This window comes from Rhamphochromis longiceps, linkage group LG2, assembly GCF_057381845.1.
Source record: "Rhamphochromis longiceps isolate RC_006_pf linkage group LG2, R_longiceps_female_GT1.1, whole genome shotgun sequence".
NCBI lineage: Eukaryota > Metazoa > Chordata > Actinopteri > Cichliformes > Cichlidae > Rhamphochromis > Rhamphochromis longiceps.
In genome coordinates this window covers 25,947,789-25,964,661 of record NC_140558.1, presented here as the reverse complement: position 1 = coordinate 25,964,661, position 16,873 = coordinate 25,947,789, and the positions used below count along the sequence as shown (strand labels likewise).

The following is a 16,873-nucleotide window of genomic DNA, read 5'->3' as shown; positions in this document are numbered from 1 at the left end:
ATCTGATGTTCCTGAGATCTTGAGTAGTTTGGAGTGTGCTGATTGGCTCTTTACTGTTCTTTGGACTTCAGGTATTTGCATGCTTAGACTCCCTGTTGTGCTGCAAAATGAAACCTCTAAATATTTGTTTTAATAGATGTATGTGAAGGACTGTCGTCCATAGCTTGCTTTTAATGACATGAACTTTTCAACTTGGCAAAAATGTATTTTTATTTATATACATGCTGATTTCATGTATTTCATAGATTTAAAAAAAAAAAAAAAAAGACACAAATGTGTCAAAAACTCTTGAATATCAGATGGAGCCAGCAGGTCAGGTTGTTTGGGGCTATTTGGAGAAGGTGGTCCCCACGATTGTCTCGCCATGCTGGCTCTTGGCTTTACACATGTATTCTCCAAAGTCAATGGTTTCCATGTCCTCTACCATCAGGATGCTCTGGGTGACGCGCGTGGTGTAGCCCATACCTCTGTTAACCAGCCTCCAGGAAGTCTGGATATGAACGGGTCGGGAGCCCTACACAACATGAACACATGATTTCCTCCCACTGTGACAGTTATCAGCAACAATAAAGAGCATAATTGTAACAAACTCATTTCACTTTTATCAAAAGAAAATAGAAAAAAAAAATTTTAAAGGTGGCAACAGAATCTTTTACTCCTAACCTTCAGCTTTTAAGTAGAACATCACGTATACCACAATTGGGTTTTGTTTTTGTTTTTTAGGGCATCTGCGAAATACTCAAATGCAGTGAGTCACTTTTATGACAACAAGGCTAATGAATCATAAAAACACGCAACTAAATAATACCTTCTCTTTTAAAACCATTATTAAACTATCCATCCATTCGCTTCCGCTTATCCTTTTCAGGGTCGCAGGGGCGCTGGAGCCTATCCCAGCTGTCATAGGGCGAGAGGTGGGGTACACCCTGGACAGGTCGCCAGTCTGTCGCAGGGCCAACACACAGGGACAGACAACCATTCACACTCACATTCACTCGCACATTCACACCTAGTGGCAATTTGGATTATCCAATGAACCTACCCCCACAAACTGCATGTCTTTGGACTGTGGGAGGAAGCCGGAGTACCTGGAGGGAACCCACGCAAACACGGGGAGAACATGCAAACTCCACACAGAAAGACCCCGGCCTGATGGTGGAATTGAACTCAGGACCTTCTTGCTGTGCGGCAACAGTGCTAACCACCATGCTGCATTATTAAAATAAAATAAAAAAACCTAAATATATGAAGTCTAAATTTCAACCTCAGCTCTGTACTGTAGACTCCTTTGTTGTTTTTCTTAATAGTAAAGAGTTGGACAGAATTATTATTATAAAAAGTACATTTTAAGGGCCTTTTAAAAACATGTTGATTCATGCTTAAAAGCTAACGTTACCCATTTAAGGACTACGATGATCTTTTTCATTTTTAATACCTGTAATCGGGTCTGACTTTTAGTCCAGGATTTCTCTTACCTGACCAGGATAAGTCCAAGTGAAGCTCACGTCCACATCTGGCTCTCCCAGCACTGTGCAGGTTACATTGACGTTGTCGCCTCCTCTCACAGAGTCTGGAGAGGTTTCAAGGCTCACAAACGGTGGCCCACTGGGAACTGTCATCGAGAGAAAGATAAGTTCCATCTCCTTAAAGTATCAAAGTCATTTAAAAAAATAAAAAAAAATTATTTATATATATATTATTTTTATATATATATATATATATATATATATATATATATATATATATATATATATATATATAAATAAATAAATATTTGATGGTATTCAAACCGTTGAACCATACTTGAATCTGGATTTTTCTCCACCTGCCAGTCGACCGTGCCACAGCAGCTTAACTGTATCTAAACCGCACAATAGTTCCATTGCATAAATCTGTCCCCCTTTTGCAAAATCCAGACTGTTTCCACTTTGGTTGGCAGGCGTCCACATTAACCAAGCACAGCAGTGAGGATTAAAGAGGCTCTTGACATTTTTGAAATACAACCCTTTCCTGGAAGCCGATTTAAAAAGTAGACGTCGTAGAAGTAACCAGCGCTTGATTCATAACATTGCAAAAAGTTGATTGTCACCACTTAGAGTCAGTAAGATAAATGGTTATGCGTAGCAGTTAGTTTCACAGAACAATAGTTAGTGTTTCTACATGCAGCATGTTTATATCTTCTATTACTGTATTTATTCATGAGGTGTCATGTGATTGATTTGTGCTCACCCTCCACATAAAGCAGCTGGTACTTTGTGGAGATCTGAGGGGTGTCCATGGTCTCAGCCTTGCAGTAGAAGACTCCCTGGTGCTCTGGCCTCGGGTTTTGCAGGATGAAGCCCTTGGTGGGATCATATGCCATCTGGGTCATATTTGCTGTGATTTCCACCGGGGGGACCTCTCTGTGCAGGGATGTCTTGGCCTGTGGCTCGGTCACACGGCAGGGAACCACGGCAGGCTGGTCTGGGCGTAGATACACAATCTCAAAGTGCATGGTGGATGGAACGAAGAGGTTGTCTTTGTCTGTTTGGAGAAAAAGTTATTGATATTTTTGTTAAGAACTTGCCCATCCCAGCTACCATAGGGCGAGAGGCTAGCTATACTCTGGTCAGATCGCCAATCTGATGCAGAGCTAACACAGAGATACAGATGTTGTTACATTAACACCTATGGCCAATTTATTGGACAGTCTCGGTCGTTGTGTCCTTGAGTTTGAATGAGTAACTCATCAAAGTCAATCGAGTTTTTTGAGTCACTTGAGTCACTGAGTCAGTTGACCAGAGAGTGCAAAAAAACGTACAGTTTCACTCAAACTTAATTTGTTTCTCTTTTCATGTAAATCCTACTGCTAAGATGAGTGATTGAAAATGCTCCAGTAGTAATGCTCCTTAACATTGGTTGCCAACCAAGAAGAAGAAGAAGAAGCTGTGAGCCAGGAGGGAGGGGGTGAGTAAGTGAGTGATTCGTTTACGCTACGATTCAGCACAGGAAGGGAGGGGGTGAGTGAGTCCTGAGTGATTCCCTTACGCTACGATTCTTCGTAGCTTACCAAAGTTGTACTAAAACATTTTTTGACAAAGTTTTTGAGCACCGTGTACCACATAAAGTGTGCCTTATAGTGCGGAAAATACCACAAGTTAAAAAGCAGTCAAGATCCAAAGAAAAACTTTGAGAAGAGCTTCAGAAAGCCTGGAAAATTATTGCTCAAGACCACTTTAAAAGGTTAGAAGAAAGTCTGGCTCCTTGGAAGCAAAATATAAAGAATTTTTAAAATTACCTTTGAAATAGATGTATGAGACGTAGGCGCGATCGTGGTCCTTCTCACACTCTGTGCCATCACATACTATCACCCAGCAGCTGTAAGCCCCCGTGTCGGCAGCAGAGGGCGACGTCAGGATCAGCTGACTGTACTTGTCGCTTTGCTTGATGCTGCAGGCGAGAACCAAAATATAAGATGCTCGGATTTAATGATTCACTGCATGAAGTAGTTCGTGTTTCCTTCCAGCACCTGAGGCGTGAGTTATTGAAAGTATCCAGGTAAGTCGGGTAAGACCATCCGATTTTGCTGCCTTTGCAGCGCAGCTCCATGTTTTTCCCAGGAGTCAAAATGGTGCTCTGGCCCAGGCGGAGGAAGCGGCCTTTATCCAACACCTGCGTCAGGAGTGAATGGCTTCTGCCTCGTGCGTCTTTCAGCGTAGGCCACACCTTTACCCGTTTCCCACCTGGCCGGATGCGGTTCTCTCCGATGTCTTTTCTTCGCTTGACCTGCTGGCAGGCACCTGCAAACACAGAGCCATAGAGGGCAGAGGGGAGAAACTAATAATAAATAGATCAATAGATAGATATGATAGATGTAACTTATATATCTATAACTTCCAAGTCTGATAAAGAAGCCAACAGGGAAAGTGCAAAAAAAACCTGCAGTTCCTACGATGGCCACTTGGGGGTGGCTCAAGTTAGTCCCCAAAGACTTTCATTTTAAAATGACCAAAAAATTAACTCATTTATACCATGATATAAATAAAAAAATAAAAACCCTAAAATGATCTAAAATGATTGTTAGGGTTACAATGACAATGTCACAATAACACTGCAGCTCTGTCCATTTAGGTTAGCTGCTCTTTCTCCAGCTGCGGTAACATTAAAACAGGATGTGTAAAAAGTCCAAGTTACTGGCACAGTATGACCATAGCTGTTCCTCTCCTTTTGCTCTCTTGTTCTCTGTGAAACACACAAACCGTTAAATACAAGAAAAATCAGCCTGAAGTGTAGACTTTCAGAATTTGTTGTTTTATTCCTCAGAGCTGCATTAATGGAAACTCAGAGAGAGGTCAGTAGTACAGGCCAGATAATTAAAAACGCCTGCTGCATACCTTAGATCCAGCTGGTTTGAGTCGCTCTGCAGGAGCACTTTGGGAAAAACTTTCAAAAACTCAAATCCTTTGCATGCTTTTACACTTTGCATACATAAAATGCAAAGATTTTTTTAAAGTCAGTGGCTGCAGACCTCAGAGGGAGTGTAAACAGAATTTAAACTTTGCAGTTTGTGAGTGAGATCTACTGCATGATTGCACCTCCCATTCTACGCCCACCACATAGGCCGATGCTCCCAGCCAGTCCTGATGCATCCTCAGATTGTCTCATTCTCCCTCTTCTGCATTGTTACAGCCAAAGCTGTCGTGATTACGTTAACAGCCATCTTTCTTCACTAACAAATTGTCATGACAGATGTGGAAATGGAGACTTACCATTTTGGAGCTCTACCACGAGCAGAGTCAAGCAAAGCACAGCCCAGAGGTTCATGGTCAGAGGGTCGAGGAATCTGCAAGTTCTGGAGAGAGATCGGGGGGTTTTATGAAGGGGTGAGGCGGGTAAAGAAAGTCAGGCTTGGAGCTTGGCTGGAAATTTGCAGGCTCCAGTTGCCCTATTTAGATTTCCAGCTCCATCCTCCTCACAGACTGAACGGAAGAGGGAAAATAACTTCAGAGCTCCTCTGTTTACTCCCATTTCTCTGATCTGAAGAGCAGAAACTTGTAGTTGGAAGCCCTCTGCTGGCCCTCAGTGTGAACTGGCCTTCTTTTAGACAAGAAAATTCAAGGCACATGCCCATACGTATATCGAAGGAAAGTGAAATATTAATAATGCCTCATTATGAATAGCTAGATATATGTACCAGCATGTAACCTGAAAAAATGTGAGCAGTTCATTGGGAATCCAGAGAGAACTGGAGGGTCTTTTTTGACTTAGTTTTCTAATTATACCTTTTTATTTTTGTGTCATAGAACAAGGACTTTAGACTTTTAGTGGGAACTTCATTGATGTCATTGTCAATGTTTTCATGAGACTGAAGCACATCTGCAGCCGTCACAATGCTTCTTTCTCTGATTCTTGTGTTTTTGCAGAGACAAATCCTGAAGAGGATTACTTTCTTTGAAATGAGCTTAAAAAGCATAGATTACAACAACAAATGTAAGTATTTCCCTTTGCATAGAGTTTAGATGTGAAAGTGAGCTAACTTTTAATAATGAGTTTTCGTTCTTGAACAATTTTTGAGCAGCACCCCCAAGTGGAGAGTGTGTGTTTATGGACACTCCTGTTTTTGAGAAGTTTCTGAGGAAAAAATACAAACTAAAAAGTTCCTGTGGAAATTACAAGCGATAAGACACATCTGACACTGTATTACCGGAAAATACATTTTATTTTATTGTATTTGTGCTTATTGCAGTCATCTGCACGTCAGTGTAGAGCTTCTTTGTAGTAGAACACCTTACTAACACCTGCTGAATTTGTTTCACAGTTTTTAGACCACGGAGCACATCGATGAACCACAGCTTCAATGCTCTATGGAAAAATAAACTCCAAGGAAAACACCAGCAGTCCTTAAAAGCCAAGAGGAATGAATACAACCACACAAAATCTCTTGAAACCAGTTACAAACCGTTTAAAAAATACATATATACATGAGGAATGAGGAGCTTACTTTATATACAGGAATACTTTGTTAGGCAGCGATGACAGAGGACATTTTCATGAAGCTTATATTAACAACATGTCTACATCAAAATATCGCAAAATATCAGACAAACAGGAAAATACATGTGATAGAGTGAGAGCTCTGCATCAAATAACTATCTTTTTATTTATGTAGTAACAAGGTCAACAAACTCCAGGGGGAACCTGTTAAATAAGACCACAGCAACAGTTACAGAGATCTCACTACTTATAACAGAGGTTTCTATGGGTTGTTACATAATACTACACATGGCTGAAAACTACCACCAACAATTGGCGTGCTTTCAGGTGAGTCACGTCAGGACATGTTATGTGTCTACAAAACTATTTCACACATTGTACATTTCTCTGAAAGTCTTGTGATTATGATTTATACACAGCTAGTAGAATTATATATGTAATGATCATCCGAAAGGGCTAACAACCAAATGCTGCACTAAGCTACTGGTGTATCAAACTCTACATTGAACTTTACATTGATACCTTACCTGTACAAACCTGTCAGTGTATGGAAAAGCTTCTCTGCAGCCTTGCACTGACTGTTTCAACGCTAAAATAAATGAAAATCACTCTCCAGTGTGTTACCTGTCCGTTCTCCCTCCATGCTTGTCCACAAATGTGACTCATGGGATGTGGTCCCATCCCAGTCATAGAGCGATTCCTCATCATGTGCCACTGATACGTAATACTGATGCTGCCTTTGCAGACTGAATGTGCTTATGAAGCACACACGGTGAAGCTGTATATACAGGCACATCCAGGAATAGCTGCTGTGTGCTTTTATGCATCTGTTCCCTCACACAGTCTGTGAAGGAGCCGGCAGCCTTTAACACTGGCTGGTCTTTTCTGAGCAGATGAAAGACTCCTGTTCCTTTCCTTCTGCATCCACATTGTCACGCTTCTCCTGGTTGCTCCTGGTGTTTTCCTGTGCCGTGCCACTTTGAAGCTGGAGCTGGCGCTGACGCTCTACACTGTGCCACACGCCATACCCAAAGTAGATCAGGAAGCCTGAGAAAAGTGGTGATGAGACAGGGGGAGATGTGGAAAAGAGCTTACAGGGAACCGCTTGACTCTGTTCAAAGGTAACCAAAGCAATCTACCAGCATATCTAAAGCTCTATTATATCTTCATTGCTTACTCACTTTACCGTTACAGATTAATTTCCAAAGGGAAACCTTAAAAGCTTCAAAAAATAAACTAAAATTGAACTGCAGCCCCTCAAATTGCCATTTGAGGGTGTTTTCAAGAGTTATTTCCTGCATATCCTCTCATGGTAAAATGTACAAATCCACAGCAGAAGTAAACAACTTTACATGCTGATGTTTAAAAACACAAAGAAAAGGTTATTGATTGTTAGCTTAGACAATAATCAAGGTTATTTAGCGTTGGTTTCTGAAATCTCATTTTGAAACTTTGATCAAATAAACAGATATGACAAGGAGGGATGAGTATGACTGCGAAACCATTTGCTCATTGGTCAACAACATGTGATTGACAAGTAATTAGCCAACAGGTAACTCTCCTTTTAACATAATATGACTGAAATTTGCAAAGCAGATTAAATATTTATTTCACTTGAGCCACGATCAGGGTGATTGTGGCTGAAGAGTTGGCCGGTTCGAGTCCCGGCTCGGACAGTCTCGGTTGTTGTGTCCTTGGGCAAGACACTTCACCTACCGCCCACTGGTGTTGGCCAGAGGGGCCGATGGTGCGATATGGCAGCCTCGCTTCTGTCAGTCTGCTACAACTGTAGCTGCCTCCACCAGTGTGTGAATGTCAGAGTGAATGAATAGTGGTATTGTAAAGCGCTTTGAGGGCCCCGAAAAGCACTATATAAATGCAATCCATTATTATTATTATCATTATTATTATTAATATGACCCAAATATACTTCCTTAAAAATTTGTATTGGCTCATGGCTAAAGGCACTCACCAGCAGCCATCCACACAGAGAAACGTATCCAGGTGTCTCCACTCAGCTGAACCATCAGGTAAATGTTGACAAATATGCTTAAGATTGGCAGAAAAGGCAGAAGAGGTACCTAGAAAGGAAAAATCAGACCAAAATAATCAGTTTTAGATGCTGTTATCTCATAACAAAAGACCTAGTGTTAAAACCAGAGTTACAGAGCCGGTGCGTACCATGAAGGAGACCTTCTTCTTAGTCTGAGGCTGCCTGATGACCATAAAGATGCAGCTGCTGAAGACGAGCAGACACACGGACAGCGAGGCCAGGATCCACACTTCCAAACCCAAAACAGAGTTGATGTGGTATGTGGTGAGATAGCTGATCACACACACCACCAACACTGTGGATTGACGACACACAATTAATTGTGACACAGAAACCTTACAAACAGACTGAAGTCAATCAGGAGAAAAAATCCTCACTGAGAACGTAAACTGTGAACTTACCTAGAACGCCAGTGGACATGTTGACAACACTGGACGAACGCTCAGAAGGTGTCTCGGGAGGGTGTAGAATAGTCTGCAGTGTGGAGCTGCCTCCCTTTAGCATGTTGAGGTGGGACTCTGACTCTGTCAAGTCTGACTCGCCCTCTTCAGACGCGAGGCAATCCCTCTCACCTTTACTTGCCTGCCGCTCCAGAGCTCCATCTGGCTGATACCTGGAAGAAAGAGAAATGTTGGTTTTTACGGAGGTTTAAACTCCAGATTGCTCTGCTGTAAGGCGGTGTTATGTTCTGATGCAGTCTCAGTGTTCTGCACATCTATCAACTACTGTATGTCTTTCACAAAAGCGCTAGACTTTTTTAATTTAAATAATTCAGTTTGACTGAACAAGCAAAGTGTGTCCGTGTCTACTGATATTTGTGGTGCAGGCAACAGAGGTGTGCAGCAAGTTCAGTTTAGCAAGTAAACATCTTTATTTACTCAAGCAGCCACTGAGCAGTGTACAGTCAGACCATTCACAGCCCTTACATCACCAGTGTGATGCAATAACAAGCAAGGCAATCATTCCTGTGGGTATCTGGAAAAGCTATTAGAGACGCCCCTGCAGGATATTACACAAAGATGATTCTGCTCCAGTTAAACTTTTGAGTTATTTAAAAATGTACCAACCTGAGAAGCAGTACACACACAGCAACCAGCGAATAGGCCAGCAGAGTTCCAATGGACATCATGTCCACCAGGGCTTTGAGGTCAAACAGGAAAGCCATGATGGCTAAAGTAAGCAATAAAAGAAGAAGGAAAGAAATGAACACAAACACTTTCACCCTTAACACTTAATTTCAACAGGTAGGATCATTACTGATTCCCTTCACAGTCACAGAACACGATCCTTTACACACACATACAGTAACATGGAAAAGACATTTCCTTCTAATTGAACGTGACAGTCACCAGATGCAAATCAAATTTCATGCAGATGTGTTTTCACTAGAGCACAACAGCTGTATTCATCTCCATATTGAGTCATTTGATGTGAGATATACTGCGGTGTTGCTTGTCTTGTATCTCAGCACCAGACTTCAGTATGGAAGTTTTCTCAGCAGCATGGTTCAGACACAGAGCAGTGGTATGTCCGCTGCTTCTCACAACATTATATTAAAGCAAAAATATCAAAGAAAGCTCCCCTGCTTGGTACCGTCAGGTGCTCAGTACATAGCCTGTGGTGGTGGTGCAGGTGTGCTGGGTCTCTCCCAGGGTTCACATCTGCCAGCCACTTCACAAAACTGCAAGTCTAAGCTGGATGAGTGCGATCCACAGCAGGAGAGCTTTAAAATACTGCGAGAGCCAGTGTTAATTCTGTCTCACAGTCATTTTCATCATAGGTTTTGCCTACGATCCTTTGTTTTCTAACAACAACAAGACGCTAAATAAATAAAAACGAATACACGAGGACAAAAACTATGATGAAATGTATCAACGCTTTTGTCAAGAAATAATCTAATTTGAGTCAACTGAATCAACTTTAAATTCAGGTGTTTAGTTTAGACATTTATCCAACTAAGACTACATTTAAATAATTTGGATGACTTAATTATGACTAAAACTGAATTATGTTTTAGTCAAGAGACAACGATTAAACTGAATCTGAATCCAAAATTAACACTGGTATGTGCACCACATTGACACACAAAGGCCAGACTACTTGAAACGAATACATCCTATTTTATTGAAACTTTTTTCAAATACTTAGATTATAAAAGAAATACTTTTTTACTTTTTTCAGAAGGAATGCACAGTGATGCTCCACTATCAGTAAAGTAGATAAGCGCGTGTGTGTGTGTGTGTATGTGTGTGTGTGTGTGTGTGTATGTGTGTGTGTGTGTGTGTGTGTGTGTGTGTGTGAGTCCTATGCCTAGGTTTACGCGGCTGTGTTGAAAACTTCACCTCAGCTCTTCTCTGCTCTGCTAAAAGTCTGATGCCAGGAGCAGCTGCTGTGCTTTGGGCTAATATTAGTGTACATGACAACTTGACTGATTCTGTTTAGCATGTCCACCAAAATAGTTTAGCACACTGAACACTTGTCTTTGCTGTTTGTGCCCAAACACAAAGTACAGCTGAAGCTAATGCAACACCTCCAGAGCTGAATAAGCCAGCTGCAGTTGCCCAAATGGCCACTTGAAGCTGCTTCCAGTTTACTTCCATGTCCAAATGGATAACCAGCATGAGGAAACGTGTACAGCCTGGAGCAAAGAAATTACTTTATTCCGGGGCAGGGATAGCTCAGTAGGTAAAGTGGTCGCCCCATGATCGGAAGGTCGGCGGTTCGAATCCACTTAACGGCTACCCTGAGGTACCCCTGAGCAAGGTACCGTCCCTACACACTGCTCCCCGGGCGCCTGCTTAGTGGGCTGCCCACTGCTTCACTGAGTGAATGGGTCAAATGCAGAGAAAAACAAGTAATTTCCCCATGGGGATCAATAAAGTATCCATTATTATTACCTTCCCTCTGCACTAACTGGAACTCTCCATCATGGTTGTGGTGTTGTTCCCTTTTGGAGCATTTTAATTGAATTATTTAATAAATACCATCAACTGCCAGTGCTTGTGTTATTTACTTAGCAGATATCTGTGTCTCTGTGTATCTTCCTAACCATGCCTGTTTAAAACTCTTCCATTATTATTATTATTATTATTATTATTATTGCCAGCACTTGTATTTAGTTACTTTCTAGCTTCTTTTTCAAAAAGTAGCCAGCTGGATTTGTGGACATGTGGTGAACATTTTTAAAATCAGACAATATCCTTGGAGATGGAAACTCTCTGAACTGGGTTGTTGGTTTTGTCACATGCTTGTGGAAACACCATCACCCAGTTTATCATGCAGTCACCGTCACCAAACGATTATCTGTAGAGAGATTGTTTTAAAAGAAAAAGAAAAACACCACGATACAACCCCATGATAGATCTGGCAGCTTACCCGCAGTGGTACCTGCCGCCATGGTGGCAGCCACAGGTGACTGGCGCTTACTCACTTTGGACATAAATTTGAATAGAATACCATCTCGTGCCATGGCAAAGAGAATGCGTGGTAGAGGGAACATGGAGCCCAATAGGCTAGGGAGAAGAGGGTTGATGGTTAAGTTGAGGGCTTTCTGGGAAAGAAAACATGACACCTGCACAACTGTGAAAGAACAACAGGTGTATACAGACGTATGACAAGGTCCTTACACGCTAGATAATTAATATCAGAAAGCGTAAGGCCCAATTTGATTCAGAACCAACATTGACTGCGCTGTGTCTTTCACAGTTGATCGGTGAGGAGAAAGATTAGCTTAGAGTGATCCCACTTGGATTCTCCCTGGCTCTCACCTGCAACTACACCGGAGCTCATAGTGGCAATAAGTGGGGTCTTCGTCTTAGGATTGATTCGGGCTAAGGCTTTGAAAAGCACCCCATCCTCTGCCATAGCATAGATTACACGAGGCATAGGGAAAATGGAGCCCAGCAGACTGCATGAGATAGCAGAGACATGCAAGACCAACACATTAGTCAAAAGCCCCAAACCAGGACAGTAAATCACACACACATAGGGCTGAAACACACACTGAACGTCTTTCTTTCCTGAAGGTAATATCATCATTTTTTCAAGTTTAGCAGCGGTGTGCAATCCCATTATGTTTTAAAAGGGATTGCACTTTTCTTGCATAAGGATAAAAATGCCAGTCAGTACAATAACAGCATATATAAATTACAGGCACTGGCAAAAATACAAAATGTAATTGCTTTGAGTCCAATCAGATAATCTTCACCTGAATGTGACCATGAGATGGATTGACAAGGTTTCTTGATAGTAAACTGATTTATAGACCATCCGGGAAGAAAGACAGAATAGAAACTGCACCATTAGATAGTTTGGAGACACTCTCCAACTTTCTCATTAAATGAAGAGGCTTTAAATGTCAGAATGACATCACAGAGTCATGCAGGTGTCTCAAAACAGACACAATTACATATTGCACCCGCCACACCCCAGATTAGAAGGAAGAATCAATCCATTAACAAGACACACCTGGAGATATGTGGTCAAAACTTTCAACCAAATCTCAGCCCCATTTATCCGTCCACAGCGATCACAAATGTAGCATTACATCTAAAGGTTTTCTGTAGCAACACGTGTTCGTTTTCTAATGCATGCAGCTTGATTTGTTAAAACAAATCCAGCGGTTACCTTGTGGATAGGGCGCATAGTGAACCCACAGCCACCACATACTTCGCAGGGCCCCAACCCACATATTCAAATGCCATAGGCAGGGGACTTTTTTCGTCCAGTAGGTAGTAGGGCATCATCAGCGTGAGGGCAGCTGACACGCCAAAGTATGCCAAGAAGCACACGGTCAGTGACACCACGATGCCAGTGGGAATGGCCCTCTGAGGGTTTTTGACCTCCTCACCTATCAGACACAGACGCATGAAAACATAAAGCTCTGCTTTCGTAAAACTCACATTAAAACTCAACCCGACCGTGACTCACCTGTTGTTGCAATGCAGTCAAAGCCAACAAAAGCATAAAAGCAGGTGGCAGCTCCTGCTAAGGTCCCACTGAAACCATAGGGCATGAATCCTCCAACGCCATAATCGCTGCTCACATTGGCTGTCACGGACAGGTTCCTGTAACATGTACACTCGTGACTGGAAGCAATGCTGCTTACAAATGCTCTGCACGTTGTTTCATATTAACTGATGTATTAAAGGGTAGGCGTCTTTGCCCCGTCTAGGATTGCCTTTGCAAATAAATCAATTACCTTGTAGCTATGGTGACATTTATAAGGGAGTCTTCGGTTATCTTCCAGTTGTATGCGTCTCCTTTGACAAAGCCAGAGATGATAACGAACAAGAGCACGAGCACATTGATCGATGTGAAGACTTTATTGACCCAGGCTGACTCCTTCACTCCAAAGGACAGAAGTCCTGAATGTGTAGATAGAAAACAGAGCTCAGATGCTTGCTGTAGAATATTTAAAATGCCTGCACAACTCTATCTCTGTCTCTCAATCTAACCCTGCAAGGATCCAAGTCTAGCTGTCACTGATTGCAAATTGTCACAATTGAGCCAACTGATTATAAAAAAAGTTACCTGCTTTGTTTAGCATGCTATATTAGCATCCTGGGTAAAAGGTTATGTCTGTACTGGTTTCTGTCGTAAAGGAGGATTATCAAACTTATCACAGCTTTTCCTCAGGACTACATGGATATCTGTACAAATCCTCAAATGAAACTAACAGCAGTGCGTGCAACAAATGCAGAGAATGAAGGCAGAAAATTATTTGCTGTGTTTTAGGACACGACCCGACTCAGATTTTGTTATGGATTATCTTATATTTGCATAGCTAGTGTATCTGCCATCCTCACAAAAACAACCAAACACTGGTGGACTGTTACTGAGTCCCACTGACTTAATGTAATCATCGTATTGGCAGGCCGAGAGCAAAAACCATGATTAAATTGTTTGAGGGTTAAAGGGTTGAACGTAACAAAAACTAGTGCAACTGTGCAAAATTCTCCAAATTACTGTATGTGAGCAAGACACAACTTATGCTTAGACTTAAGTGATCAAAATCTGTAGGAGCTGCAAAAATAGGGTGCATGTGTGCACCTAACAGACTCACACAGCCCTCTGGGATCCCTCGCCCTCTTTAACACAAGAGTCCCCTGCTTTCCTGTTTTAGATTATGTTATATTATGTCAGCCGTGGCTCATAAGCTTGTTTTTGCTCAAGATGCAGCCAATTCTAAATTTCATTTATTCGCTGCAGCCTGTGTGTCAACGGTTTGACATGAATCTTGTGATTTTCAGCTTTTGTTTTGCTGCCTTACCAGAGAGCAGCAGAATCAGGCAGACCGCAAAGAAGTCAGGGTACTGGGCCAAACCGGGAGAATTCATGCTGAAGTGGGTTTTACAGAATATCTCTATGTGTCCTCCTATCATTTCATCGAATGTGCCGCTCCATGCTCTGGCAACTGAGGAGGTGCCTGTGAGGAAACAAAGAAAATTGGGGAGCCGGTGTCTTCTTTACATAAAAACAAATTTGAGCATTGCCCCTAACTCACCGATCACATAAGAAAGGATTAGATTCCAACCAGTGATGAAGGCCCAAATCTCGCCTACAGTGACATAGCTGTAAAGGTAAGCGGAGCCGGTCTTAGGGACTCGGGCGCCAAACTCGGCATAGCACAGGCCGGCCATGACAGAGGCCATGGCGGCGATTAGGAAGGAGATGACGATGCTGGGACCGGAGTCTCCCTTGGCCACCTCTCCAGCCAGTACGTACACACCAGCCCCCAGAGTGCTGCCCACTCCCAGAGCAATAAGGTCAAGGGTTCCCAAGCAGCGGCAGAGCTTGGAGTCTTCCAGGCTGTTTAGGTCGACCACTTTCCTTCGCACCAAGGAGCGGCTGAATGACAGAACCTGCTTCAGCATGTTGACACCTGAAATCAGAGAGCAAAGAAAAATGTTAAATAAACTAGTCTGCTCACATGTTGTGGGGCATGAGTTGATGATTTAATAGTTTTAATATTAATACTTGAGGCCAACCTGTCAAAATCACAGTGCAACCAAGAGAAAGAAAATCACGTCTTAAAAATTCCCTACAGGGCTCCAGAACTGCGAAACCAAAAGGGCCGTGTGCAAGTGCAGTCTGAGTTAGCTGCACCTGCTCTGCAGTTTGAACTTACAGCTTGTTCTCTGCTGACAAATCACAGGTTGCACAACCTGTGAGATTAACCAAAAGGTGGGGGGACGAAAGAAACGTTAACCCTGCCATGAATTCTAGGAATGCTGCCAAATGCTGTTGCTGGCAAAAGGTCCATACAGTAAAGACTCCTATCAGAATGCATTGTTCAGGATTATCGTGCAGCTCTAACTACTCAAAGAGCTGCATTCATGAAAGACATTCCTGCAGCCTTCTGTACTAATTGCATATAAAGGACATTAAAAGACTGTACAGCCTCCTTTGTGTTCATTCAAATGTCTCTTGTTCCATTTATGAGATCGATGGGGAAGCTGTCTAAAAATATTTGCATGAATACAATATGTTAAATAGGCATGAATACTCCCGCTCCATCATGAATTCCTGCTCATTCTCTTTGGCGTTAGAACTCGTTCTTCAAACTTAAACTTTGATCATCGTGACCATAAAATAGCAATGACAACCGTCCAAATCTACATTGATGTCTTTTGCAATGCAGATTTGTATTTGTTTCTATTTAATATCAGGAGATATTAATTTTCAATGTGATGGCTCATTAATATTACAATGAGGGCTGCATCACAGAATCTCCATAAATACAGTGGATGGAAAGTGAAGATAGCAGAGAGCAAAATAAGATTTTGGCAAGTAAAAGTCCAGCTTTGCTTAAAGTATAGTGAAGTAGAAGTTGTAGTTTGCTGGGAAAGACGTCGTGTGTGTTTTTAGATTGTGCCATGACTGCATGCAACATGTGGTACGGATCTTAAAGTGAGGCTCACCAGAGTCCTCACAGCGAAACTGTTAGTTTGCAAAAACAAAAAACGTTCAAAGGTTTGAACACGTTTCTACTTCATTAGACATGCGGACCTACCTTAGAACAGATGAGTAGGAAACTGAGGGGTTCACGCTGAGACACAGAACCAAAATTAGCTGCTAGAAGTCTCAGTTATTTTCTTCTGCCTTGCTTCTGCCGAGAACCTTGAGAGATCAGCTGCACAGTGAAGCTCAGGTAAAAGTGAGACTACACCTACAGATCTGCGCTGGAGCCTCAAATCTCTCCAGTGTGCTGAGCGCTCATTCACTGTGCTGTCACATAAACTATACAGAGCAGCAGTTTTCACTCCTCCCCTCAGTGGCTCAGTGTTTCTTCATAGGATTTGCCCCTGCCTTACCCCTAAACTGACGTCCCTAGAGGAGGGACGCAAGAGGAGGAGGGGACCCAAGGGAATTAAAGTGGGGTTGGGGAATGGGTGGAAGAGAGGGGGGCACTTCCATGCTTTTGGTTTGTGGGAGTAAGATTCTGTGGAGGAACTGCACAATAAGCTCCCTTCACAAGATAACACAGAAAAAATGAGGTTTTACAGTAATGGGGAAAGGATTTTTTATATTTTTGTCATTTCTAATACATACTCAGGCTAAAAATTCCCAGCTGTCCACACGCTTACTGACCACTGGGCAACATGATTGGGCAACTTTCTCTGATAAACACAAGTACTGTTTACCCAGTGCAGCCCACAGAAGCGCTGCTAAAAGCCCTGATTGGTCAATGAAGGGTGTAGAAGTAGTGCAAATCCTCCTAATGGAAGACAGATATTGCTCAATGTACCCTGAGCCATGACCCATGACTACAAAATCAATAACAGCTCGCCATGGTACGCCTCCAGAAACGCCTGGCATCTCCACAGGAGCTTCACTTATGAGCTC

The 16,873-nt window shown here is 42.4% G+C and overlaps 2 protein-coding genes across 3 annotated transcripts; both read right to left on the bottom strand.

The window, feature by feature from the left end:
• Positions 1-204: 204 nt before the first annotated feature.
• On the bottom strand, positions 205-4,971 carry pdgfrl (platelet-derived growth factor receptor-like). Its single transcript, XM_085381622.1, has 6 exons — positions 4,749-4,971; positions 3,509-3,779; positions 3,278-3,429; positions 2,230-2,523; positions 1,476-1,612; positions 205-514 (listed from the first exon to the last, which is right to left on the bottom strand). Exons 1-6 carry the CDS (start codon positions 4,801-4,803, stop codon positions 329-331), a joined length of 1,095 nt encoding a protein of 364 aa, XP_085237748.1. The 5' UTR covers positions 4,804-4,971; the 3' UTR covers positions 205-328.
• Positions 4,972-5,687: 716 nt separating this feature from the next.
• Positions 5,688-16,302, bottom strand: slc7a2 (solute carrier family 7 member 2). 2 transcript variants are annotated; one of them, XM_085420179.1, is made up of 12 exons: positions 16,041-16,302; positions 14,532-14,909; positions 14,298-14,453; positions 13,227-13,392; positions 12,956-13,092; positions 12,653-12,875; positions 11,794-11,933; positions 9,094-9,196; positions 8,428-8,639; positions 8,155-8,321; positions 7,946-8,054; positions 5,688-7,020 (listed from the first exon to the last, which is right to left on the bottom strand). In XM_085420179.1, exons 2-12 carry the CDS (start codon positions 14,899-14,901, stop codon positions 6,839-6,841), a joined length of 1,965 nt encoding a protein of 654 aa, XP_085276305.1. In that variant the 5' UTR covers positions 14,902-14,909; positions 16,041-16,302; the 3' UTR covers positions 5,688-6,838. The 2 variants fall into 2 exon arrangements, with proteins under 2 accessions (XP_085276305.1, XP_085276313.1); XM_085420187.1 differs by lacking the exon at positions 11,794-11,933 and adding an exon at positions 11,402-11,538.
• Positions 16,303-16,873: the final 571 nt, after the last annotated feature.

What these genes read in the sequence shown, in the direction of transcription:
- pdgfrl (XM_085381622.1), bottom strand. Translation starts at nt 4,803, where the DNA reads ATGAACCTCTGGGCTGTGCTTTGCTTGACTCTGCTCGTGGTAGAGCTC. An exon ending in TTCAATAACTCACGCCTCAG is followed by an intron (nt 3,430 to 3,508) that starts GTGCTGGAAGGA and finishes TCTCGCCTGCAG; the next exon opens with CATCAAGCAAAGCGACAAGT. An exon ending in CTCATACATCTATTTCAAAG is followed by an intron (nt 2,524 to 3,277) that starts GTAATTTTAAAA and finishes TTCTCCAAACAG; the next exon opens with ACAAAGACAACCTCTTCGTT.
- slc7a2 (XM_085420179.1), bottom strand. Translation starts at nt 14,901, where the DNA reads ATGCTGAAGCAGGTTCTGTCATTCAGCCGCTCCTTGGTGCGAAGGAAA. An exon ending in CTATGCGCCCTATCCACAAG is followed by an intron (nt 11,934 to 12,652) that starts GTAACCGCTGGA and finishes TATCTCATGCAG; the next exon opens with TCTGCTGGGCTCCATTTTCC. An exon ending in GTGTGTGTACTGCTTCTCAG is followed by an intron (nt 8,640 to 9,093) that starts GTTGGTACATTT and finishes TCTTTCTTCCAG; the next exon opens with GTATCAGCCAGATGGAGCTC.